Consider the following 27,661-nt stretch of genomic DNA (forward strand, 5'->3'; position numbering starts at 1 on the left):
CTAGGGAGGCTGTGCCAGAGCCAACTGATTAGAAAGGGTCTGAGGGGAACAGCCAATCATGGCCCAGCAGGCTCATATAAGAAGGGCTGCAGGACAGAGCAGAAGGAGTCACTCCCTGGAGCTTGAGGAGGGAGGTAGACTGGCTGCTTTGCAGACTGAGGGCAGCAAGCACCCTGGATGTAGCAGTGCTGCAGGCCGAGGCCCTGAGGCTAGGGCAAAGAGGGTGCTTGGCAAACAGGGAAGTGGCCCAGGGAGATCCACAGAGGAGATGGAGGGGATGCAGTAAGTGGCTGCAATCTACTGGGTCCCTCCCGCCCTGCTCCTCACCACTGGGGAAGTGGCTAAACAGTCGTCTGCACTTGCCACAGAAGGAAGTGGCTGGACAGTGGATTGCAGCTCCCCCAGAAGGGGGAAGAACCAAATGCCAAATACTGAGCCTGTTAAAGGCAGTGTGTGATCAAAAGCAGTTTAAAAGGTGTGCTGTAGTCAAAAACAGTCGAGGCCCTGTACATATGAATCATCATCCACCTGCATGCTGTGGAGAAAGTCTCCATAGATAGTCTGGATGGGTGGGCTGGTAGAAGGGCAAGGGTACAGTCAGTGGAGGTTAGTGGACATCCCTTGTATTCATATTTTGCTCTAGGGATCTGGATTTGGGTCTCAGAGATAAGCATAAAGAATTATAGTAACGGCTATAATTCTTTGAAGAAACATCCATACTAATAGAATGGCAATGATCTTGCAATTCATAAAATTCATAGATTCATCTTGCTCTCTTTGAACTAGTGTATGACATCAGACAAATTTTTATTACAAAACAGAAGAAAGGCAGTACCTACCAGCATTTGGGCAAAACCCCCATTTTTCATCTCGTTCATACTGACTTGTTGTGGCACACCAGTAAAATTCTCTGCTCTCTTTGATGCATTCGTAGTACCATTTGTTCTTATATTTAAATGGAAAAATACAAGGGAAACCAAGAGAATTTCCCAGCAGGGTATATGTTTCTACAATAAATAAAATAAAAAGGAATAAAATCAGGTTAGGGAAATGGAAAATCTGTATCAGTCAAATGCTAGTTTCTTTTCTACTTTTTTTTTTAAATTTGATATCACAGCAATGCTGTTATTAATACTACAGCAGCATACCCTATATCAGCGGAAGTTTATTTTTTAAACAATTCCATTCAACCTAAGACTTTCAGGAAATTTTTCAAAACTGTGGCCCTGATTTACTACTATAAAAATGTATATGCAAAAAGTAATTATACATACAAAATCTGCATTTGTGACTAATTGCATATAAAAATGTACATGCAATTGCCTGATCTGCATGCATAAATCCTTTTAGATACATTTTCAAGTGCAGGGCTTTGAACATCATAGCCTTATTTGTATATATTCAACGTCAAACAAACAATTTAACCCCCAAGTATTTTATGGATTTCTACTGTTCTTGAATTTTCCCAGTGCAAAATTCCCTCTCTTTCATAGTTCCTTGACACTAGAATTTTAATAAGTGTATTTTAGCAAAGGAAAAAAAATATTTTACAGTGTGAATGGTAACAATCTGACTTTGGAGAAGAGTAACCAATGTGATTTGAAATCACGATATCTTTGGTTAATGCCTTTACAAAACAATCTAGATATTTTCCTATTACATTTTCATTAACAAAATATGGAAAAAATTAAGTACTTCTGAAAGCTGCAAAGAAGCTTTACCTCACTAAATAATTTATTAACTTGACAGTATTGACCTTCAGTAAAAGGGAATTTTTAAAGCACCCCCCTTTTTTTTTTTCTTTTGCACGAAAATAATATTTGTGAAAGGTGCTGGACTGATAGCCTGGAGAGCAAAGTACTCTGTCTACACCTCAGCAACAGCATACACAGTGTTAGTTTCCCAGAGCTGAAGGCAATCTGCCTCAATAAGGCTGGGAGAGTAGTTTATTCACTATGAATCTCGTTCAAAGCCCAACAATGTTAATGGGCAGTGTGAAAAACATGGGAGATAGCCGTATTATTTTTATGAATATTATACATACCTATTTGATTACTATCATGCTATCAGTCCTGAGTGATTTTTTGCACATCAGCAGGAACCCAAAATCAATGGCTGGAAGTAGCCAATCACCAGTATTTAAACGATATAGGTGTCAATACCTTTGAAGATTTATCCCCATAATGCTCTGATCAGCAGGCTGGCTTAGCAACCCCAAGAGGGTGGGGGAATCCAAGTGCGGGGAAATTAAGTAAAGGGATTTAGGATGGATTAAAGCCTCAGCCCTGAACCTCAGAGGTAGACAGAAGGGGGCAGTGATTGCTGAGAAGACACCGATCCTCCTCTCCCAGATGTTGGAGCAGAGGGATGAGCCAGGTCTACCTAAATCTTGAGAGAAATGCTGAGATTAAGTAAAATAATGTTTGTTTAGACTGTTTTGTTGTTTTAAACCTTTTATCTCTGATTGCTATGTTTCTATAGATGCATAAATACTATTTTGTTTTCATTAAGCTGTTCTAACTCACTGCATTTTTATGCTGCTTACAGCTCCCGACAGGAAGTCTATCTCAGGGGCCAAACCTAGTTGGACCTGCTGAGCAAACATGGTTTTGCAAAATGGGGTGCTGTAATCTGGAGAATCAGCCTAACAATGGGATAAATTGCAGGAGAGAAGTGCAGTTGCTGGCCCTGTCACTTGAAAAGGGTCCTCATGGAGAGACTTAGTGAGGGGTCAAATGTACAGCTCATGCTGGAAATGTGACAGTGAAAATTTTATCTCTGTATCTTTGTATTCTTTTTATGAATGTTAACATATTTGGATGCTTGTATATTCTGTAAATATGGAAACCTATACTCTTTAGTTTATATGCCACACCCACCAGTTAGCCAAAACACCAGATCAAAATACCCCTAAACTTTAAATGTTTGAAATCTGAGCCTGGATCCTGAAATTTGATCTGGGTCCCTTTCTTTCCAATAGGATAAACCAAAATACCGATCTCCATACCCCAGTGTTTCAGGTGTTCAAAATCCATACCTCGAGGTTGCCAGTACTCATATTGCTAGACTGAATTGTGACCTCTGGTTGATTTTGTATCTTACAGACAGGAGCCTATACCTTCACTAACTTGCTCTCATTGCACTGAGGAGGTGAGGTCACTACTGCTGAGCTTGGTGGGGCAATGGGGTGGCTCTACTATTCTGTGCCTATTCTGGGTCTCTGCCCTACTCAGAACAAAAAGGCACCTGGAAACTGCAGACAGCTGCTAGTGCTTCCACATGCTCAGGAATGTTCCAGTGCTGCCTGCAGTTCCCACTTTGGTAGCTGTGCTATAGAAGAGTGAAGCTGCAGGTTCAGGAGAGAACAGAGATTGCCACTTCCCCTGGAGGATGGAGATGGGAGGACAGCTGATGGAGCCTGAAATGTAGGAGGAATAGGAATAGGGCTGGTTGGAGGAGGACACAGGAATCTGCACGGGTGATGAAGGCTGCTGGAGCCTTCAGGGGTTGGGGGGGGGGGAGAACATGTGACAGCTTGCTTGGGCTTGCCTGGGTTAGGAAGAGGGAGCTCCTGGAGCCAGCCAGGGAGCAAGGGGTGCGACTGGAATTACCAAGAAGAGGGCAGACTGCAATTTACACAGGGAAAGGAAAGAAACTGGGGAAGGGAGTTCTGAGCGCTTAGGAAAGGTGAACAGGGGGTCAGAGAAGGAGAGAATGCTGGCCGGGGTTAAGAGAGGGAAATATGGAGTCCATGTCAGGAGGAAGATAGAGAAATTCCCTCCTGACATTTGTACACACACGTTTTGTGTTTGAGGTTGACGTTTCCCTCTTGAAACATAAATGCATGCACTGAAATGGAAGGGGAGGGAGGGAATGATGGGATCTGTGAAGAATTTGAAAGTCAGCACCAGACTCAAAGTACTTTATGCTTTTTTAAAAATCAAATCTCATGATTATTTGTACTTTGCCTGAGTTAAAATCATAGGGCTTGTAATACTGAGATCCTGATCCAACTTGTGGTGCTTTATAATACTGTATAAAAAAAAAAAAAAAAAAAACCACCCCACCACCACTAATTTAAAGACTCAGCATGATACAGGTCAGGAACGATGATGATACATGATACAGGTCAGAAATGATAATGTCTCACCTTGCTTCAGAGAAACTACAAAATTCTAATTGCAATGTGAATGGAGACTATTTTATTTTTACCTTGAAATGGACGTTCACAAAGATCTTCATCATAGGACATGTACTGCTTCCACTCGTGATTAGTGATTCTTTTTGCCACAATGTGTTTGCCATTTTCAGCTGCTAGTTTGTATTGTGATGCACCAACCAACAGCTTTCCATTACAGTTCCACCATAATGAATGCTGAGCAGAATCACATTCTAATAGGCTTAATGGTTGCTCTTCGTTACTGATGTTCAGTCCTAGACAAGTGCTTCTGCCTATGTTGAAAAGATGACGTTTTGATACCCATTTCCACAACATATATTTGGAAAGTTGATTGCAGTCTTCAAGAACAAGTCTAATTGTATCTGCTTTAATGCACAGGTTGAGATTTTCACTTTGGATAATAAACATCCCTTTGTCTGGGGAAAAAAGAAGTTTCAGTTCATGATAATATGCAAAAAAGCATTATATGTTACACAGGACCAACACCTTAGTTTTGACCATTTGAATTAAAACACACTTTACTTTTACTTTGAAATTATTTTTCAAATTACATGTAAAATATTAAAAACAACTGGTACTCCAAAGACAAGAAGATTGTTCCAGGTTGATGGCGGCATGAGAAAAAAATGCACTAAGCTCTCAGCCTTCCTTCATAGCCCAATGCAAAACCCCCCACTCTTTTATTTAAGGCTAGTACTTCTGAACTCACTCTCTCTCATTTTTGTCTTTAAGTATCCAGCATTGTGACAACTATTTTATGTTATATAAAATGTTAACTACATAGAGCTACAAGTGTTAACAACAAGCTACAACAAATGTTAACTACAAGAGCGATCAGTAGTTTTTAATGCTCAATTGAGACACGCTCAGCACTTTCTAAAAATCAGGCCTGTTCAATACAGCTCAAGCTGGCCACCCAAATAATGAGGCACCCAAAATCATTAGTCACAAAATCTTGGCCATAGAGTATTCATAGAATCATGGAAATGTAGAGGTAGAAGGGCCCCGGAGAGGTCATCTAGTCCATCCCCCCTGAGCTGAGGCAGGACCAAGTAAATGTAGACGATCCCTGATAGGTGTTTGTACAACCTGTTCTTAAAAACCTCTAATGATGGGAATTCCACAACCTCCCTAGAAACCTATTCTAACAATAACTATAACATCTTTCTCTGGAAAGATTTTCCTAAAATCTAACCTAAATCTTCTTCGTTGTAGATTAAGCCCATTATTTCTTGTCTTCCCTTCAGTGAAGATGGACAACAAAGAACAGTTAGAGGTTCTGCAAGTTTGCAAGCCCCAACGAGAAGAGTCAAATCACAGGACTGGAAGGAATCTTGAGAGGTCTCATGGCAGGACTAAGTATTCTCTAGATCATTCCTGAGAAGTGTTTGTCTAACCTACTCTTAAAAATCTCCAGTAATGGAGATTCCACAACCTCCCTAGGGCAATTTATTTCGGGCTTAACCACCCTGACAGGAAATTTTTCCTAACGTCCAACCTAAACTGCCCTTGTTTCAATTTAAGCCCATTGTTTCTTGTCCTATCCTCAGAGGTTAAGGAGAACAATTTTTCTTCCTCATCCTTGTAACAGTTTTCAAGTACATAAAAGGTTATGTCCCCTCTCCAAGGGTGGCAGAGCCTTCCCAAAAGTAGGGGGGATGGGGCCCCCACCCCTCCTCTTCCCCCCCCGAAGGCCGTGCCCCTGGCCAAGCTGGAAGCTGGAGCAGTGTCAGGAAGCCTGGGCCCCTCCACTTGACGGGCCCCCCCAAGAGCATCCCCAGCCATGTCCTTGTCCCCCAGACCCGCTACCCAGGGCAGGTGGAGGGTCTGCAGCTCCTCACAGATGCCCACATGGCTCTTACCCCAACCTGGCTCCGGCTGGGCGGGGCCTCAGAGCCACAACTCGGCCATGGTAGAGCCGCCTGGGCAGTTGTGGGGAGCTGTGAAACCTCCATCTGCCCTGGGTGGGGAGCCTGGGAGTGGGGACACAGGCCGGAGCTGCTCTGGGGCCCTCCCACCACCCTGGACAGTTGGAGGGTCTGTGGCTCCTCACAGCTGCCCTGGGCTCTGCTTCCAGCAGGGGCAGAGCCTCGGGACCATGAGCCATAGACCCTTGCCCCCCCTGTGCCTCTACCCCCTAAGTCTTCTCTTTTCCAGACTAAACAAACCCAATTTTTTCAGTCTTCCCTCAGAGGTCATGTTTTCTAGATTTTTAATCATTTTTGTTGCTCTTCTCTGGACTTTCTCCAATTTATCCACATCTTTTCCTGAAATGTAGCACCCAGAACTGGACATAAGACTCCAGTTGAGGCTTAATCAGCACAGAGTAAAGTGCACGTGTAATGCCAACAGACCCAGGTCGTTGGTAGGCAGAATTGAACCGGGGACCTCTGGAGCTTAGTGCATGAGCCTCTACCGCATGAGCTAAAGGCCAACTGGCTGATAGCTAAGGCTGTAGCGCAGACTCATTTTCTCTCTCTCTCTCTCTCTCCAAGGGGTATTGGTGCCACTAGATGGGATAGAACCACACCCAGCAGGTGTGTGGGTTACACAATAATTACTTACATTTTGCTTACAACACTCCTGCTAATACATCCCAGAATGATGTTTGCCTGTTGTGCAACAGTTACACTCTTAACTCATTTAGTTTGTGATCCACTATGACCCCCAGATCCCTTTCTGCAGTACTCCTTCCTAAGCAGTCATTTCCCATTTTATAAGTGTGCAACTGATTGGTCCGTCCTAAGTGAAGTAAGTACTTTGCATTTGTCCTTATTGAATTTCATCCTATTTACTTCAGACCATTTCTCCAGTTTGTCCAGATCATTTTGAATTTTAATCCTGTCCTCCAAAGAACTTGCAACCCCTCCCAGTTTAGTGTCATCTGCAAACTTTATAAGTGTACTCTCTATGCCATTATCTAAATCATTGATGAAGATATTGAACAGAACTGGACCCAGAACCGATCCCTGTGGGACCCCACTTGATATGCCCTTCAAACATAAATGTCAAACGCTGTAGAATTGCTGACTTTTCTCCATCCAATACAGGGAGATGGGCAAGCCTAGTACAGGAAACACATACTGTGGACAAAGCAATATGCATAGGTCATCATTCTATACAAAAAAAAAAAAAAAGACAGATTGCCAGGGGTAAAAGGCCAACAGTTGATCAGCACTCTCAGTTCCTGTTTACTATGTTCAACACTGCTACAGAGCGCCTTCACTTCCCACAAAAGGCAGTGGGAAACTTCTCATGCTGGTAATAGAGAGTTTTACTCCCCTCAGCAGCAGCAGATGCGAGAGTAGTAGGGAGTTGCTCAGAAACCGGAGAACTTCACCGTCCTCTGACAAGACATTGGGAAGGAGAGCAATGGTGAAAACCTGATTGGAAGCCTACAGTCTGTTGTCCCAGGATAAAAGGAAAAAAGGCAGCCACTGAGGTGGGAGAAGGTGTTTTCTCACCAAGGTCCATCTTCACTGCAGAATTAACCAGGGCTCTTACTTGGGAGTTGTCCCTAACCCCAATCCTGTCCACACACACAAAAGACTTTTATCTCAGTGTGATGATACTTTCAACCCAGACCAGCTGGCTTATCCTGGACATGTAGGCTAAAGCCAGAATGTGAGGCTTTCACTCAGGCTGGTATCACACTTACTCTGCAGTGAGGACACAGGCTAGATCACTTAGTTCTTTACTCCCTCCCACAATTCCCCCATGTGCCCAGAAAGCCAGACGAGTTCTCCCACAATTCACTGGGAAAGAATCATACAGCAGCTCAGTTTACTGCAGCACAGAGTACCATGGGATTTGCCGCCCAAAGTCCTAGTGCTGCACACCAGTCAGGTTCTGTAGCGCGGCTACTTGCATCTCAGGTAGGTTCACCCTGGTGTGAACACCCGAACACTTAACTCTGCAGCGAAGACATGTCCAAAGGCAGAGAAGAGAAGCAGGGGAAGCTATCAGAAGGCTGAACAGATGTGCATTCCCCTCCCCAAAAGCAGAGGAAAGAAGAGCAAACCTTCATTCCTCTGCCTTCTGGGCAGGTGGGAGCACCTAGCATGGAAGAATCCTAATGCTTCTCCTCAAACTTATAATTGCTGGGGTGGGGAAAGGAACATCTTCACTCCCCTCCCTAAAGTTCAGTACACAGCCCTGAGGAGAGTGGGCTTCCCTCAGAGGAATGGGGACAGCACCACTATCCTCCCCCAAGACACAGTATAGAGGACATGGAGGAAGCTGGCACAGTGGCAGTGAAACTTTTCTCCAGAACAGGAAGGAAGAAGCAGAGAGGACTCACTAGAAGAAGCGAGGGGTCTGGTTTGAAAAATGGAAAGTATTTCCCAGTGTAACCTGGTGATTACGTTCGCTTCCCAAACGAAAGCCAGAATCCCATGCTGCTGCTAAAAAGCTACACGTGTAAACATGCTGTCATTGTGAACACATCCCCCAAACAGGCTGAGTGCTGTCTACAAGTACAGGACAGAACAGGAGGAAAACAAAAAGGAAAAGGAAAACTTGCAGGACAGGAGGAGGAAAAGGAAAAAGCAACAACATTAAGTCCAGGGCTGTTCAAAGCAGCTGCCCTTCGCACTAGTTGCTCAACATGGCTCATTGCTTCACTTACTCAAAAAGTAGGGCACTTGGTCCTGACTCAAAGCTGCATCGTCTTCAGCCAAACTGTAGCAAATTAGCAGCATGGAACAAACCAGGAGTTGGGTCTGCACACACAGCATTTCTGCAGAGTAACAGCTCCTGGCAAACACTTTCCCATGGACTCAGTCGATGGAAGAATACCACACTTTTCAGGGAGAGGGCGATCCTGGATATGCAGCTGTTCCCCAGACCACCACAGCCACTCCTCCTCCTCCTGGATTGATGAGGGGGCAGGACATGCAAACCCCCACCTCCACTAACAGCAACTGCTTTCTGAACAAGGGGGAGGGACATGTCCCACCAGCCCCTGCTTGAGGAAGGGAAATGCAGCAACCCCACCCTGTTAATTTGTTTCTGCCTAGAGGAGGGACGTGCAACACAGACTCCCTCCAACCCCGGCTTGGAAAGTGACATGCAGCTTCCCCCAATCTCACCCACTCTGCTCTGCAGCCCGAGGGAGGAAATGTCAGGGACCTTCCGAAGCTCCACGTCACTGCCGCATGCAGCCCGAGGGAGAGGAAGTAAAGTGCCCGCACGCTTCTCTCCTGGCCCCCAAAAATCCCAAGTGAAGTACAGGCAGTTCCCCTGCTCACCCCACCCTTCCCGCTGGTCTGAGGAAGGAGAAGTGCGATGCAGTTTTCCCCAAGGCAGCTTTATCTTCATTCCTCCCCCCCCCCACTCCAGATTCGGGGCAAACTTGTTGGGACTGGGTGACGTTCTGGGGGCCTCTCTCTGGGGAGCTGATAGGGAAAGAGGTCTCTGTTTAAGGAAAGAGGGACATGCTAAACAGAAGGACGAGGATAAAGTCTAAATTGAACTATTAGCTGGTATAAAGTTAACAGCTGGTACTAGTACTCTTCTAATCTAATGGTTTCCATACATTTCTAATTAAGAGGTCAGGACAATGTTTTTAATGCTAGAAAGCAAATTCAGACTAGATAGATATTAGCATGAGATGGTGTGCAGAGATGAAGTGAGCTGTAGCTCACAAAAGCTTATGCTCTAATAAATGTGTTAGTCTCTAAGGTGCCACAAGTGCTCCTTTTCTTTCTACACAAGACTGCATTTGTGACTGGGGGTTAGCCAGCAGTGGGCTCAAACTGACTACGGAGCAAAGTCTGACATGGGCTCCCTGACTGGCGAATGGCTCAGCTGACACAACTCAGACATGCCAAATTAGAAGACATGGATTTACTCTGCCCTGTACCCAATTGCAAGTATCCTGAAAAAGAGCAGGAAAAATTATAGGAAGACACTGGGTGGAAAAAGGCAATACAGCAATTCCTGGTGGCAGTGTCCGGTCAGATGTACTGACCAGACACTAAAAATCCAGTAACTGGGGAGAGTGGCAGTCTGTCACCTGGCCCTGAAGTGGCAGCTCCCACAGCAGCAGGCACGAACCATCTTGGGCTGCCCCTTTGAAGAGCATGGTTTGCAGGGCTGCAGTAGAGGACAGAGTGTGGGGAGGAGGGGGGCTATGGCAAGGGGGTAAGGCGCTCCCAGCAGGCATGGAATGTTCCCTGGAACAGAAGGAACGTGGATTGTTCCACCAGCCAGTGTTTCCCCAGCCTGCACTCTCAGGCAGCTCCAGGGCAGGGAGAGCCCGTGCGGGTGGGGATGGGCATTGCTGGGCAGCAGCGCACAGGGAGGCAGGAGGGCCGCATCCTAGTTCGCAAGCAGGGTGGCCTGGCTGCTCCCCTGCAGCTGCAGTGCTCTTCTGACCTGCACTCCCAGGCAGCCTGCTGAAGCTGCGGTTTGCACGTCCCTTGGGGCTGCTCATGCTGGAGTTGAGGCGGGAGAGCAGTGAGCGATGAGGCTTGGGGGGAAGGCGTGGGGCCAGTTTTCACACTTAGAAAGTTGGCCACCCTAGTTACCAATTCAGTCATTTTCCAGCCCCCCGTCCCTGAAAATTCGAACACCCCCCCAATTTCAATTCCTGGGGAAAGTACTGGGACAGAACACAGATGGGTGGAATTAATATGAAGATAAAGTTTTAATCTGGGTATGTTTCAGAGTAGCAGCCGTGTTAGTCTGTATTCGCAAAAAGAAAAGGAGTACTTGTGGCACCTTAGAGACTAACAAATTTATTAGAGCATAAGCTTTCGTGAGCTACAGCTCACTTCATCGGATGCATTTCCGATGAAATGCATCCGATGAAGTGAGCTGTAGCTCACGAAAGCTTATGCTCTAATAAATTTGTTAGTCTCTAAGGTGCCACAAGTACTCCTTTTCTTTTTGCGAATCTGGGTATGGTCTTCCCTCCCTAGCTCTGCTACTCAGGAGAAGAGATAACAAAAGACCATGTTTGTGTTCAGAGCATAGCTGAAACCCCTGCTTGATTTCCAGCTATTGTTGTGGTGACTTCTCATCTTGTTTCTTTCTCCCATTCTCTCCCCTTTTATCATCTCCCCTGCTCCCCCACCCCAAAAAAAAGGATATAACAGAGTTATTGGGTTTGAGGGAGTTGAGTGAAAGTCTATCAGGGAGAATGGGGAACCAGGTCAGGGCAGGCAAAGGTCTAAGGCTACTAGGAGTAGGTAAATGGCTGTCATTCTCCCTGCACAGAAAGACAAACAAATGGCTGGCAGATGAGGCACTGCAACTTATTTTGCATAAAAAAGACGACAGCAGTAGTAAGAAGAAAGGGGCTGAATACAGCACTAGCTGGGGAAAATCATGTTCTCTGGATGGCTTGGCTTTGAAAGTTGCACTGCTCTAAGAACTGTAATGCTTTGTTCACAAAGGCTGAAATTTTCAGACAGGCTCAGATCCTGCAGCTGGGATCAGCAAGATCTCGTATGTTGGGTGATGAGTAATTTCTGAGAATCTAGCCATTATTGAGATCCCTAAATGGGAGACAAGCTCTTTTGGAAAAATCTAGCTCCAATTCTGGGTGCTAAGCATTTGAAAATCTGGCCCTGAGTTCTTTTGAAAATCTGGCCATAATGAGCAGAGGGTCCAGTTAACAATTTATTAGAACTTGTTGCCTGAAATCTGCTGAGCAATGCCTCGTTTTTCCTATGGGACCTTCTGGGTCACATCAAAGGATTGCACTGCTCACATAGCTGTACATTAAAAAATAAAAACCAGGGTGCTACCCAGCAAACCATGAAGTTCTGAGTGGGGAGAGTATCACCTGACTGTTTAAAGGCCAGCTCCTTTCTCTGTTTATTTTAATGTAATGTTGGTACGATTAAATCGTAGATTTCAAATATTAAAACAAATGTTACATAAAATAAAATTAGCAATTAACTAATCCTAAGTGGCTTTACTTCCTGCTCCCTCCCCCCCATCATTCACATTTTCCTCCATAACTAGATGCTGCTTCAGTTTCTTTTAGGCCGATATTAGGAGAGTTTTGCCAATTTAACTATACATCTTCCTCCAAGAGATTTTCTTTACTGTTTTGGGCTCACTTATTTTTCTCTGTCCCACACCCCTCATTTCTAAACATGTGTTAAGGTTCCTTCCCCACTTTGAACTCCAGGGTACAGATGTGGACTGTGAACCGCTTTCCGCTGGTGCACTATGTTGGGGTTCAGGTTCCAGCTGAGCCTCTTGTGTAGGGTTATCTGCTACTGCCAGTGCAGGTTCGGTGGGGCCCTCTGGTGTTGGGGTTGCAAGCATTGGATTCAGTGCTGGCAATGGTTCTGGTGCTGGTTGTTCTGCCGGTTCCGGTTCTGGGACTGGCTCTGTCTGGGTCTCTGGGATTGGATCCACTACTGCTGTTGCAGACATTGGCATGGGGTCCGGTTCCATCACCTCTGACGGGTCCTGGTAGAAGTCTCCGGAACACAGCTAGGTGTGACAGCCTGGTTGCGGGTGACCATTCCCACCCTCTTGGTTAGCTTCACATGATTGGCCAAGTCTTCCTCCAACAGCATTGGGATGGGATAATCATCATAGACTGCAAAAGTCCACATTCCTGACCAGCCCTTGTACTGGACAGGCAACTTGGCTGTAAGCAAGTTAAACGAGGTTGACTTGAAAGGTTGAATCGTCACTTGGAGCTCTGGGTCGATTAAATTGGGGTCCACTAAGGAAGCATGGATAGCCGACACTAGTGTTCTGGTGTCCCTCCACGCTGTGACCTTCTTCCCACTCACAGTTTCCCTCTGCTCTGAGGGTATCTGGGAGGCATCTGGGCCTGAGGACCTTTGGTGGGACCCCGGTGCAATGAACTGTAATCTGTTGGGGTTCTTGGGGCAGTAGGCCTTTACATGCTCCGGCTCATTACATTTAAAACATTGACCAGCTGACTGGTCACTGGGGTGAGGTGGGTTGCTGGAGAGTGGTGAGGTGGGATGATAAGGTGTCTGGAGAGTTCCTTGGGGTGTAGTTGGGGCCTTGGGTTGCCCCCAATAGTAGGGTGTGGTCTGAGGGTGTCCCTTTTGGCATCCACTCCAATTGCGACCAGGGTTGTTCCTCTCCTCCCTCCACCCATTTTGTTCCAGTTTGCCCCGCCTCTCTGGCGGTCTGGGACTGCTTGTATTGATCAGCATAAGAGGCAAGACTTCCTGCTGAGTCCATTTTCTTATCCCATAAACACTGTTTTATATCATCTTTGGACATATTCAGGAATTTCTCCTGTATCATCAAATCCTGCATTCCTCCAAAGCTAGTTACATCCCGTCCTTTGAGCCATTTATCAAACAGATCTGTCATCGGGTTTACATAAACCACATTACTTAGTCCAGGTCCTCTCTTAAGGGCTCTAAATTTTACTCTGTAAGTTTCAGGTGTAACTTGAAATTGTTTTAAAACCAAATCCTTGAATTTATTATAGTCAGAAGCCTCCTCAATAGTCATCTTATTGAATATGTCTAGAGCTCATGGCTTTTTTTTTGGCCGCTTGTGCATCAATCTCATCTGTCTGAGTTCTACCCGTCTTTTATGTTCCTTCTGTCTTTCCTCAGCTTCCAATTTGGCTAATTCCAGTTTCTGTTGGACCTTGCATTCTGTTATCCTAGCTTCTCTGTGTTTAACCTAGCTATACCCAAGAGTTAGAAAGAAAAAAAAAACCTGGCTTGCAAAATTTTGCTGTGCTGTAACCTGATATCTTTTGTCTCTGATGGCTGTTCTTAGCCTACAGAAAAATCCTTTTGTTATGGAGCTGCTCTGTCCCCCAGGCAGAGAGACAGAAAAAACTCTAACTGCTTTTAGCTTAAAACCTGCTTCCAAGCAGCTCCAAGAGGGAAAAAAATGTCCTTTTAAAATCCTACTGTGCTTCCGGTTCCAAGTGATTTCTGGTTCAAAATGATTCCACTGCTGCCACCATGTCAAGGTTCCTTCCCCACTCTGAACTCTAGGGTACAGATGTGGGGACCTGCATGAAACACCCCCTAAGCTTATTTTTACCAGCTTAGGTTAAAAACTTCCCCAAGGTACAAATTTTGTCTTGTCCTTGTGCTGCCACCACCAAGCGATTTAAACAAAGAACAGTGAAAGAGCCCACTTGGAGACGTCTTCCCCCAAAATATCACCCCCAAGACCTACACCCCCTTTCCTGGGGAAGGCTTGATAATAATATCCTCATCAATTGGTACAGGTGAACACAGACCCAAACCCTTGGATTTTAAGATCAGGTTTTTAGAGAAGAATTTTATTTAAAGAAAAGGACAAAGAATTACCTCTGTAAAATCAGGATGGTAAATACTTTACAGGGTAATTAGATTTAAAACATAGAGAATTTCTCTAGGCAAAACCTTAAGTTACAAAAAGACACGAAAACAGGAATACACATTTCCTCCAGCACAGCGAATTTTAGAAGCCATTAAACAAAAGAAAATCTAAAGCATTTTCTAGCTAGATTACTTACTAACTTCACAGGAGTTGGAAGGCTTGCATCCTTGATCTGTTCCTGGCAAAGATATCACACGGATAGACAAAACCCTTTGTTCCCCTCCTCCAGATTTGAAAGTATCTTGTCTCCTCATTGGTCATTTTGAGTCAGGTGCCAGCAAGGTTATCTTAGCTTCTTAACCCTTTACATGTTAAAGGATTTCTTCTTTGGCCAGGAGGGATTTTACAGCACTGTATACAGAAAGGTGGTTACCCTTCTTTTTATATTTATGACATGCCCCCCAAATCACAGATAGAGTGAAACACTGGCTGTGATTTCTTCCTGGAGCTTTAGGAGAAAACAGAGTTAATAAGACACATGCACCTCTAAATATACTACCAAGTGTATAAAGACTAACAATATTTTTCACATTTTAAGGATGATTTTAACCAGTTGATTTTGGGAAACTTTTACGGGGGAGTGCATTAGCCACTTTGTTAGAAGCTCCTGAAATGTGTTGTATGTTGAAATCAAAATTTTGGAGAGCTAAACTTTACCAAAGAAGTTTTTTTGTTATTTCCCATGGCGGTATGAAACCACGGTAGTGCAGCATGGTCAGTTTGCAGGTGGAAACACCGTCCTCAAACCCATGGGCGTAACTTTTTCAGAGCGTGAACAATGTCGTAACATTCCTTTTTACTGACTGACCAGTGGCTTTTCCTTTTAGACAGCTCTTTGCTGAGAAACAGGACAACTCCCAGTGGTCCTTCAGGACACAACTCACCCTGCTGCAGCTCTCCACTAGTATGTCTGTCTCTCAGAGGTCCAGTGTAGTTGTCAGGCCCAAACCGGGCTAGCTCTCCTCCTTTTAGCTATTCTCTCCAAATCTGCCAAAGGCTGTGGGTGTAGCGAGACAGGGCCATCTGAGTTCATAGGCTTTCCCTAACCTTTTCATTGCCAACGGAGAGCCCGTCAGCCTCCTTAATCCTCTTATTGCCAGTGTGAGGCCTCTCTGTCTCATCACATCCACAGAAGTTGTCCCCATTATTCTCATATACTATTCTGTATACACCCCTGGTACTGCTTCACACACCAACTCCCCCTCCCCCACCTATGGCCTCCACACACAGTCACCAACCTCACCCCTCACTAGAGCCCATCCACAAACACTAGCCATTTTCTCGCCAGTGCTAGGGTTGCCAACTTTCTAAATGCACAAAACCAAACACCCTAGCCCTGTCCCTTCCTCAAGGCCCCACTACGTGCTCACTACATTCCCCTCCCTCGATGGCTTACTCTCTCCCACTCTCACTCACTTTCATTGGGATGGAGAATGGGGTTGGGGTGTGGGAGGGCTCTACCTGAGGATGTTGGCTCCAGGGTTGGGCCAGAAAGGAAGAGTTCAGGGTATGGGAGGGGACTCTGGGCTGGTGCAGGGAATTGGGGTGCAGGAGGGGTGTGGGCTCCGGCTGCAGGCTCTGGGGTAGGGCCAGAGATGAGGAGTTTGGGGTGCAGGAGGGGGCTCTGGGTTTGTGGGGGGCTCAGGACTGGGTCAGGGGTTGGAGCTCAGTGTTAGGGCACGGGCTTACCTCGGGCAGCTCCTGGTCAGCGGTGCAGTGGGGCTAAGGCAGGCTCCCTGCCTGTCCTGACACTGTGCTGCGCCCCAGAAGCAGTCAGCACCAGGTCTGACTCCTAGACGCAGGGGTGGGGGGGACAGGAGGCTCTGCGCACCGCTCTTGCCTGCAGGCACCGCCCCTCAGGTCCCATTGGTCATGGTTCCCGGTCAATGGGAGTGCTGAGCCGATGCTCCCTACGGCCCACCCGCCTAGGAGCCAGACCTGCTGCTGCTGGCCACTTCTGGGGCGCAGCACTGAAACAGGACAGGTAGGGACTAGCCTGCCTTCGCCCCACAGCACCGCCAACTGGACTTTTAATGGCCCGGTCAGCATTGCTAACCAGAGCCGACAGGGTCCCTTTTCGACTGGGCATTCCATTCAAAAACCAGACACCTGGCAACCCTAGCCAGTGCCCTATACATGTACAAGCTTCTGTCTCTTCACAAAGTAGCCCACCACCTTCACTTGAGACCCTACACACACACACTGGCCATCCTCTTGCTAGGGCCCCGACTCTCTCACGCTAGCAGCTATCCATATACCCATGGCCCAGTGGAGAATAGAAATGTCACATATTTAGCTGAACTGGAATTGAGATGGCAACTAAGCAGCCTCTATTTTGCTGTTCTGACCATAAAGGTCATAGTCCATAGTTCTGCTGACCATAAAGGTCATAGTCACATGCAAATTATTCAATGAGCTGATTTGTAAATAATTTGCATTAAACATTACACATGTTGCTGGACAGAACTTGACAGCTATGCACTAGCTCCCCCAGGGAGGGCCCCTCTGTCACATAATCTTCCAGATGGAATCATTTTGCATTATGTATCTTATTTTGCATTCAGTAGAATTAAATACAAATATATTCTGTATTCTCTTTGATATTTTCTTTTGGTGTAAATCCAATATATATTTTCCAAAGGGAAAAGATTACTGTCCGATATTTGATGTAATTACATGAATTTATATAAAGTATGGGTCCAATCCTGGTCCCAGAAATCAGTGGAAAAACTTCCACTGACTTCAATAAGAGAAGGATCAGTCTTCATGTTTGGATAACTCAAATTCTTTTTGTCATTGCTCATAACATAGTCTCTGGTCTCAGGTAATTGCTGGCAGCACAGAACCACATTTGATACCATTTTTGTGTTCCTGTGAGCAGCATGTGAGTACCATTTTTGTGTTCCTGAGAGTAGCATCATTTGACTGCAAGGAATTGTGAGCAACTAGCATCAGGCCAAAATGTCATCAAATGTAAACACAAAGGCAATAAAATGAAACACATTTGTTGTAAATAATAGGCCAGATGTTCTGAACATAGTACAGTAAATTTAGCCAAAATCTTTGATATCAGTGAGAATTATTTATTGGCACCAAAGCCATTAGATCCATAAATCCAGACATGTAGAATTGCAAATCTTTGGTCCTTGGGATGGAGAGGAGACTAGACAAGCTCCCCTCAAGTACTTTGTACAGGCACCTTTGTGTATTTGCTGTTTCCAGCTTTTTTCCTTCTTAGGGCTTGTCTACATGTGGGTCTGGCCTACATTACAAAGTTTTGCCAGCATAACTATTTCGGATAGGAGTGTGAAAAAATTATGCCCCTAACCAACATAGCTAGGATGGCAAAAACCCTTAGTGTTGACACAATTATACTGAGAACAGTGTTTTTCTGCCAGCATAATTTATATAATACAGGGATGTGGTTTAACTATGCGGGCAGAAGAATTCCTTTTGCCTCAATACAAGCAGCGTCTCCGCGAGGGGGCTTTGCTAGCATAGCTATACTCGTATAGGTTTGCTAAGAAGTGTTTGTAGTGTAGACCAGGTCTCAGGAGACTTCATCTGAATCAACTCATGGTGTGAATTTAAAGTGCATAAATTAAAGTGCATTAAATCCCTGCATGGATACTCAGCTTCAGAAGTGGCCTTTAAGGAGGATTAAGCTACAGTGAACTAAGGCCATTTTACTTCTGAATCAACGCATCCACAGAGGGGGTTTAATGCTGTTTAATTTATGTGCATTTACTTCACAGCTTCCATTGTTTTGTCTTAACTTTTCTGAGTGTTCCCATGTAGACAAGCCCTCAATGTCAGTCTTCCAACTGCTTCTTGTAGAGGTGGGCAAATTATTCATAGTGAAAAATTTATTCCGGGGGAAAAAGAACACTCCACCTGTACAAAGCCCCTATAATCAAGCTCAATATAGCTGGAGTTGGAGAGGTCAGGAAGTGGAATCCAACCCCAAAACCCACAGGCAGCGAATGGAGTTGCTGTGCAGTCTCCTTGAGGCTGCTGGTCCAGCTGGCTTGGAATAGTAACCACAGTCCCTGCAGGTCAATTGTGATAGATATTGGGGCCACTGGATCTGTGGCACTTCTCCAGTTATGGCCTTCTGTGCTGGCCTGTGTGGCCTTGGTGCAGAAACCCTCTGTCCAGCCCAGAGTGGGTGCTCGAGCACCTTTGCACAGCCAATATGTAATGTCAACAGACCCGTTTTTGTGGCTGGCAGGATCAAACCTGGGACCTCTGAAGCTAAATGCATGAGTCTCTTAGCCAGGGCCGGCTCCAGGCACCAGCGAAGGAAGCAGGTGCCTGGGGCAGGCAATAGAAAGGGGTGGCACTCCCTGCGTTATTGGGGCGGCACGTCCGGGTCTTCGGCAGCAATTCAGCGAGTCCTTCATTCCCTCTCTTCCTCTTCGGGGGCAGCTCAATCAGGTTTTTCTTTTTTCTTCGCCACTTGGGGCAGCAAAAAAGCTGGAGCCGGCCCTGCTTTTAGCCAAGGCTGTAGCAGACTTATCAATCTCTAGGTGGTCTAGGTGCCACTAGAGGGGGACTGAGCACCACACTCAGCAGGCCTGGATTACAACTGCATGGATTCAAAGATTTTAAAGACAGAAGGGATCATTAGATCATCTAGTCTGACCCTGCTGTGTAACACAGAAAATAAAACCATCATAATAGTCACTTCTGGCCTTAAAACCTATGAACCTATATAGTCTAAGAGTCTATGTAATGGGTGGTGGTGTACCTGAACAGAGATAGCACCAGTATGCTAGCTAAGAGGATGGACAGAACTGTGAGGGACAGTTTAACAAACAAAAGAAAGAAAAGGGCCTATAGAGTAGTCTGTACAGAAGTTAGAGAAGAAAATAATGTTGCTAAATGGTACAGAAAATAGAGAAAATAAGTGAAGCGTGAAAGTCCTTAAATACTGCTATTTTTATTAAAAGACTTTCTCTCACTTAATTCAAACTGTTCATTGACTGCCTTTCTATCTTTTCAGGCTCCTTTCTTTTATTTTTTCCTGAAAATTTAATGGTTATACTATGTTCACTTGACCTGGCAATGGTTGGATGGGCCTCCTACAGCTGAAATAGAATCTCTTGGGGTTCATGATATAGCAGTTTTGACCCTGACACTAACGTCTTTTGGGCCTAGTCTTGAAGTCATTGAGAGTTTTAGTAGGAGCAAGATCAGATCTACACATGTAACTTTGATCTAATGGAGATCAGCACGAAGGCACCATTTTCCTTAAGATGAGCTGTTAGCTTTGAGATTTAAAATGGGTGGTACAGTCTCTTCCCCAGAAATATGCAAAGCCCAACTATCTTTAACATTTCAATTAATATACACCCAGGGCCGGCTCTACGTTTTTTGCCGCCCCAAGCAGCAAAAAAAAAAAACCAAAAAAACCAACAACAACAAAAAAAAACCAACCTGCCGAATACGCCACCGGCAGAAAAAACAGGAACATTGGAGGGAGCTGCTGCCGAATTGGCGCTGATGGCGAGACCCGAGTCAAAGGAGAACAGCAGGAGTGCTGCCCCTTCAGCAGCACCGCCCCAGGCACCAGCTTGCTTAGCTGGTGCCTACACCCGGCCCGGTATATGCCATTTCTCTCTGAATTTAGCCCTCAGGTTTATTTAACTCCTTACTTTGTCCAAATTTGGAAGCTGTTATTAAGAAAACTATTGCTAAGAAAAATTACTTTTCAGACAAGTAGCTTGTAGAAAAAATATCAAGCCACATACCTTTTCTATCTGAAAATGACATTTCTTGCAATAGTTTTTAAAATTACCCAGTTTTATTAGAAATACAAACTTGAATTAATCTATTGTCTAAATAATTCTCCAAAAAGTTAAAGGTTGCAGAGAAAATCAATTCCTGGTTCATATCTGCCCTCTTGAATTCTTATTGATAAAAGTTCAGATTGGGGCAAACTTTAAAATAAAAAGTTATCAACTTCCTAGAATCTTTGGCAAGTTCATGCTTTTTTATCATGCTAGACATGTGTCATTTGTCCTTTTCTTGATATCTCTCAATCTTCGCCAATATGAACCACAATGAAAAGAGAGAAGAAAAGTTTCAAAGTATGGACCATTCTGAGAATCAAGAAAATAAAGATTTATAGAGAGTTGGTGTAGGTAGAATCTGCTATAAATTATGCACCATGAGATACATGCTAAAGAATCAAATCAATTTCAACTGTCATATCCCACTGTGAAATATAAGAGCACATTTTCTCATTTTGCACCTGGGAAATATGATAAACTGGCAATATAGTTCTATCAATGATATAGAGCAATGCTCTCTTCCTCACAGCAGGATATTAACAAATAGGACAACAATATATATATGAATTTTCATTAGAACAGAAAAAGGAGAAGTACCCGACAGATAAAATAGAAAATATGAATTTTGCCCTGTAGCTTCAAAGAGAAGTAAAATAGTTATTATAATGATTAATGGAAGACCCTTAGCTGTAAGCATGTTGTGCACTTTAGGAATCACTCTATATAACCCTCTCATACATAATCACATCATATTTTGGAAAAACAGATTGAATATAAAGCTTATTCATTTACTTAAGAGCCTCTTGAAAAATAAATAGATTACAAACAGAAGACTGGAGACCGTCTAGTCATATTACACCTCATAAAGAAAGCAACATCATAAACTATGGGGCACAACAGAGCAAACAAAGATGTTAAATAAAAACAATGAATTTCAGCAGAACAAATTATGGAAGCATGAGGGAGTTGCTAGGAATAATCAAATGACATGAAGCATCAGATAAGGACAGGCTGACCCACAAAAAGATTTAGAGAAAAAATAATTTGCTGTAAATACACTTGAACCAACAAATAAACAAAAAAATTTGCAGTCCTTACTCAAGATTAAATAATTCTCTCCTTACGGAAGGAAAATTCAGAGGGAGTTACACTACCCTGTAGAGGAATGGAGGAACAAATGGGTTCTTTCAGGTTTTATTCACGTAGCTTCTGTGTGATCATTCCACTCGGACAATGTTCGCCTTCCGCCTACTGTAAAACAAGCTGGGGAGTTCGGCTTGATAGGCATACGGGAAGTGTGGCTTTGTACTCAGAACTCAGGGCAAATATGCAGAGCTGTGCAGCATTAAGGAAAAAAAATTCACCTCACACTGCACTTTTTGGATTACGTTGTATGGCTGACTCCAAACACTCCAACAGCAGGTTTCTCATCACAGAGGGTTTCTATGTAAGATAAGGATTGGCATTATTTTATGAGATTAAATCTCTATGGGTTTTGAGGAGGAGGATGCTTTGTAGAATAGCTACTCCTCCCAGCTTCATCCACCCACCCTGTCCCACCAATCCCTCTGAAACCACGGAGCTGTAAGTCTGTGAGGGCCTTCAGGGAGAGGCGGATAGTGCTGTTTCTGCAAATCTTTTCCCAGTCTGCAGATAATTGCAGATATTTCAGCTCCTTGATGCTTGGTCCCTAGTCCTACCTCAGTTCTCATTGGTGTCAGTGTGAGATTTGCCTCTAGGAACATATGATGAATATCACAGATTTTTAGCAGGTAAAACTCATAGCCCAATTCCTGGAAGTAGCTTACAATCCGAGTAGCCTGGCTGTACACTGGGTATTTCCTCAGGGTGTTGGAGGGCAGGAATCCTCTCACTTGAAGCCACAGAGTCCACCAGAACTGCTACTACAACCTCAAGACTACAGCAGCCAGACTGCCTTACCTTGGGCTCCCTTACCATTCTCCCTTCTATAGAGGAAAATGGTTGACTGGATCTATGTACTTGTGGATCCTTTGGCCCTCTCCTGATTTATCCTGCTGGGAGTCAGTGAGATATAGCGGAATACAGCTTCATAGCTTGTAGGAAGTGTGGACCCTCTGTATCCCAAATCCTGCCCTCCTTTTCTCCTCTGAGAGAACTGGTCTGACTTAGGTGGTTAAGGGCACTCCATACTCAGAGAGGAAGAGGCAGGATTTGGCCCTCTGTATTACTATACACAATACACAAAGAGTACTGCCCTGACATTTGACTCCTGGATTCATTACCTATTTTCTGTATTATGTTGTTTTCTGAAATTGAAAAAGCCATACATAGGAAAAGGAATCTGGACACACAGTACATGTATACATTTTTCTAAATCAAAATGACAATTATCCATGCAAGACAACTTACTTAAATTACATTTTTAATGTATGTCAGATACACAAATACAAAAAAAAATGTTATGAACATTCTTTTATTTACTTAGTTTAATTCTTCAATGAACAGAAGTACATCTATTAACAATGTTTTGCCCAGGTCCAGCCTTAGGTCAAAACATCATCCATGACAACAGCAAAAAAAAGAAAAAAAAAAAGAAAAAAAAAAAAAAAAAGAAAAGACTTTTCCATCCTCTCCGCTCCCCACTCCCGCACCACACAGACACTCAGTTTGAAAAAAGAAAAAAGGATTGTAAAAGTTTGCTAAAAGTATCTATCATCCAACTAAAAGGAAAAACCCCACTCCTGGAGTTGGAGAAAATGCCACCGTCTCTGATCAACATCTTATAATACGCTGTATGACCTCTGAGAAGCTTGCAGCACATATTGTAATTAAAAATAGCTTTCAGCGTGATCTGTATTTGAGAGGTCTCCTATAGAATGTAAGCTCTTCAGGGCAGGGACTCTTGTATAGTGACTTACACAATACGGCCCATTCTTGATTGATCTCTAGGCACTACTATAATAAACATGATTAATTATAACAGTAAATAACCCATAAGACTGGCTATTTTCTCTGTTCTGATGAATTCTTACTATAAAAAGTAGTTGATTGATTTTCATTCTGGCAAAAAGTGCCCAACTGAGAGCCATGAAGACGTCTAGGCCCAGAACTGGTACAGCACAAGCAGCCCACTTCACCACACTGAGTTGCCCATGTGCTTCAGGCTTGACAGGGCTCCCTGCCAGGGGATGAATGAATTCTGTAGTTCAGTGTGTGCATTAGGAAATACTGAACAGTGTTCAGAGAGTAACAACATTCAAACACTACAGAGCTGTTCTATATATAAACTGGTGACCTAACGATGAAAGGCTCAGCTTGCTATTATTGATCCATTGAGTCAGCCATTTGGAAATACAACTTAAAAGGTGTTTAATAAAACAATAGGCATTTGGTTACTTTAGACTGAGATACCAAATGGAAAATGCTTTTTAATCTTTTTAAAATGATTCCCATTTGATACTTTTACATTAAAACCAAACACAGAAGTAATATCTTTTTATCTTTACATTCTTTCCATGGTCCAAATTCCACTATCCTTACTTGTGCAATAATCCTACTGAAGTCAGTGGGTAAAATCCTGGCCCCTTTGAAGTCAATGTCAAAACTCTCATTGACTTCAATGGAACCATTATTTTGCTCAGTGGAACTATTCATGTGGTTAAGGAAGCAGGATTTCATGCTATTTGTAACTTTCACTGACTTCAATATGAGTTAAGTGAATGGAAGGACTGCAGATCTGGCCCCTCTGCCTATGCATAGATTCCACTATGAGTTGTAAAAGAATAGTGAAAAGTACAGATGCCTAATTAACTTATTCCAGTTCTAGTGATTAGATTTACAGTAAGCTTTTCACACTGCAATTATTTCACATGCTGTTATATTGTCTCACTTTATTTCTAAAGATGTTTTAAATGTTTTTTTGAACACAAATATATATATATCATAGGTCCCAATCCACTAATGAATAGTGTTAATCAGCTTCTATCTGAACAAACAAACAAAACTTCCATTAACTAATACCCAAGGTTCCATTTTAACTATTTTGGGGAAAGAGCTGAGATTTTAACAAATAAAATAAAATACATGTGCTGTAAGTTTCAGAGCAATGTATACATCATTCTGATGTGTTGGAATTTAGTTTGAAGTCTGGTTACTGAGGTAGAACAACTTGAACTGATTTCAAGCTGCTTAAAAGATATTCTGCAATTCAAATAGAGAGAGGTGATGACCGCAGAACAATGGACATCTGTTTTTATGTATTTCCAGACATTAAGGGCTCATCCATCCTTACCGATTGACTTCAGTAGATTTTGGATCAGGCCCAGAAAAACAGGTTTGAGTCAGATCTACATAATAAATCAATTCACACCACATCCTGTATTTGCAATGTATGGACATAAAAGCTTAAAGTTAAACAGGCTGTTGGAATAAATATTTATTTTAAAATGGCCACCTTCAAGGATTTTTAGATCAAAATGTTGGTTTAATGCAGAGAAAAATATAGTTTTTGTTAGTCTGTCAATAGGTTAACATGTTTTTTAAAAAATATTTTTTCAGATGGCATATGTATCTGTTGTAAAAATAGTTTGCATTCTGAATCTCTTTACCATGGATTCCAGAAGGTTAAAACATTTCAGAAGAAACTAATATCTAGGTCAATACAGTACTTTTTTCTCTCTAAAAAAAATCTTGATAGTGTTATTTGCGTGTTATCACATCAGCTGTTTTTTTCAGTACTACGCATGCCATCAGCATTTTTGACAAAGGGTCTATGGCAAGTAGTTAGCAACTCTAGTTAAAAATTGAGTTTTTAAGGTCCTTATTAAAGTCACTGCCATGAATAGCAAGTGGAATTAGTAATTAATAACTGCTTATTTTGAAAAAAGAAAAGGAATACTTGTGGCACCTTAGAGACTAACAAATTTATTTGAGCATAAGCTTTCGTGAGCTACAGCTCACTTCATCAGATGCATCTGTAGCTCATGAAAGCTTATGCTCAAATAAATTTGTTAGTCTCTAAGGTACCACAAGTACTCCTTTTCTTTTTGCGAATACAGACGAACACGGCTGCTACTCTGAAACCTGATTATTTTAAAAAACTGCAAAAAAGGGCCAAATTTATTCTCTTGTACTAGAATAAATGGACTGGCAGGTTAAAATATGCTGCTGCTATGGAAAATCTCATCATTTGTTTGTGTGATATCCACAAAACTATAGGCATGATAATTACATCCGTGCCTTATGTATGAAATTCTCTTCTATGTAAAGGGCTTGCACAATAGCCTGTGCAGCTCCTAGGCATATCTTGCAAGCCTAATTAGGATTAAGTGGTGTATAGGCCTTGTGTGGGATCTCTGCGTAGGAGGTAAATTTTTCAAAACCCTCAGGGTCATCTTCAGGTTTAAAGCTGCTCTATTGAGTTTTCTGAACGATGACACGCATTTCTATTTTATACTAGAACCTCTCCAGTAGAACTCGGAGGAAGTGATCTGGCTGTGTTTAAACAGGATTCATTTTTGGCAGTGCCTTAGGATGGGTCCTTAAGGAAAAAGGTAAAACATCAAAGGGAGAAGATTCAGGGGCAGGGAAGGAGTCAGGCAAAGAAAGAGGGAAAGGCAAAGAGGTTGAGGAGATATTTTTGTAAGTTTTGGATCCATGTAAGCTAGGCTATGAATTCAGTTGTTTCTGATGAAATCGCTATGGGGTCCTGATCCAGGTCCATAGTTTGGCATCAGGACCTCCTAGCCCTGCTGGCATTAATCTCTTTTATTTTATGTAAGCCAATAGCGTAGACAGATTGTGTTTGGGTATGTACCATGTGTGGGGCATTGTAGTGTGAACAACGTGAAGTAAAATTCACCATAAATAGCAAATACAAGTTAGACTCACCAAAATGTGCAAAAAGAAAAGGAGTATTTGTGGCACCTTAGAGACTAACAAATTTATTTGAGCATAAGCTTTCGTGAGCTACAGCTCACTTCATTGGATGCACATATAAGGAATATGCTTACTTATGGTGAATTTTTATTTTATTTGTGGAGCAAATTCCACAGAAATCTTCAGTGCTTTTTTCTTTAAGACTAATTTGTGGGTCTGAATGTTAAATGTGTTTCTTTGTAACGTTCCTCTTAATTTTTAGTCATACAGCAGTTATCTACAGTACCTTCAATACACACAAAATATATTTGTTCTAACTGAATTATATCACTAAGATGTGCTAACAACCATCCATGTAATCAGTTATAAAGAAATAAAACAAAATAGTGCTTTTATATTTCTTGTCATTAAAACTAATTTTCCAGTGTCTGAAGTGCTAATAGAAATCTGCAGTAATGTCCACTTTTTACTTTTCTTGGTGCTTGTAAGTTACATTTTTAAATGTAGTAGTTGAGCCTCTGTACAGGGGATTTGTTCCCTAAAAACAACAACAAAAGAAAAAATGCTAGTTAAATATAATTTTTCTTAAATCTGCCATTTGACCATTGACTCATTTGCATATGTGTGTTGGTGCAACCCATTAACTTTAATGCTACCTCTTTAGCTTTAGAGCAGTGTGGGTCACCATCATGTAAATGATTCCTGACCTGATTCAGTCTGGTGATGCAAACCACACACAAACTCAGTAATATCTTTCATTCCTTATATGTGCAAGTAATGTGCTTACTGCTGCATTACAGAATATAGCAAGTAAATTTGTCATGTGCGGATCCATTGAAGATTGTAAAATGGCATAAGTATGATCAGGCTACACAGATGATAACAAATCAATCCAGAACTAGGAAAAATGTAACAAACAAACAAACCTGTCTCCCAGGTTAAAAAAAAAAAACAAATCTAGTCAAACAGTATGTTGTCAAAGATGTAGTTAACCATGTGTCTTACATTATTTTCATGCAGAGCATCATGACTGGATCATTCTAGAAGGAAAAGACTATAAAAAGTGTTTTCTGTAAAGGGTAATTTAAATTGTTTATGCTGCCACCATTCCCCTACTTGATCTCTGCAGGCTACTCAGATGAAAGGATTGTTTCCCTGGTCCCTTGATAGTAAATGTAACAGAGTGGCAGGTCAATCTAAAACTTCCCAGTTTTAATCACATGTAACTATGAATAATCAATCAAATAATAGAGTTATTATTTCTAGCACTCAGAACTATGGGCCAAGTAAAACAGCAATAGATGCATTTTAAAATGATAGTAAGAACAACGTGTCCACTTATTACAGAATGAAAAACTTTATATACAGAAGAAGTCATGCATCAATCCCCCTTCAGGCAAGTGTGCTTTGCTGGCCTGCACCTGTGGAATAAGATCCCTTCCAGTGGTATCAGCGGTTTTGTGCTATCTGAAACTACAGAACTCCTTGC

The 27,661-nt window shown here is 42.9% G+C and overlaps 2 protein-coding genes and 1 long non-coding RNA gene across 5 annotated transcripts in view; 1 reads left to right on the forward strand and 2 right to left on the reverse strand.

Moving 5' to 3' along the window:
• Positions 1-9,626, reverse strand: part of PLA2R1 (phospholipase A2 receptor 1) — a 77,179-nt gene extending 67,553 nt beyond the window's left edge. Inside the window, exons 1-3 of one of the 2 annotated variants that reach the window (XM_038422567.2) lie at positions 8,808-9,626; positions 4,213-4,596; positions 840-1,007 (exon numbers count right to left, since the gene is read on the reverse strand). In XM_038422567.2, coding sequence (XP_038278495.1) covers positions 840-1,007; positions 4,213-4,596; positions 8,808-8,916 — 661 coding nt within the window. In that variant the 5' untranslated portion in view covers positions 8,917-9,626. The remainder of the gene's footprint in view (positions 1-839; positions 1,008-4,212; positions 4,597-8,807) is intronic. The other variant, XM_038422569.2, reaches the window with a different exon arrangement.
• A 2,879-nt stretch (positions 9,627-12,505) lies between these two features.
• On the forward strand, positions 12,506-22,141 carry LOC122458100. Its single transcript, XR_006277962.1, has 3 exons — positions 12,506-12,651; positions 19,782-19,783; positions 22,130-22,141. It is a non-coding gene; the product is annotated as an uncharacterized LOC122458100 (long non-coding RNA).
• The window catches only part of ITGB6 (integrin subunit beta 6), a 57,570-nt gene continuing 50,315 nt past the window's right edge, over positions 20,407-27,661 (reverse strand). Inside the window, exon 16 of one of the 2 annotated variants that reach the window (XM_038422533.2) lies at positions 20,407-26,710. In XM_038422533.2, the coding sequence (XP_038278461.1) occupies positions 26,639-26,710 (72 nt within the window). In that variant the 3' untranslated portion in view covers positions 20,407-26,638. The remainder of the gene's footprint in view (positions 26,711-27,661) is intronic. The other variant, XM_038422532.2, reaches the window with a different exon arrangement.

Source organism: Dermochelys coriacea, chromosome 11, assembly GCF_009764565.3.
Source record: "Dermochelys coriacea isolate rDerCor1 chromosome 11, rDerCor1.pri.v4, whole genome shotgun sequence".
Taxonomy (NCBI): domain Eukaryota; kingdom Metazoa; phylum Chordata; order Testudines; family Dermochelyidae; genus Dermochelys; species Dermochelys coriacea.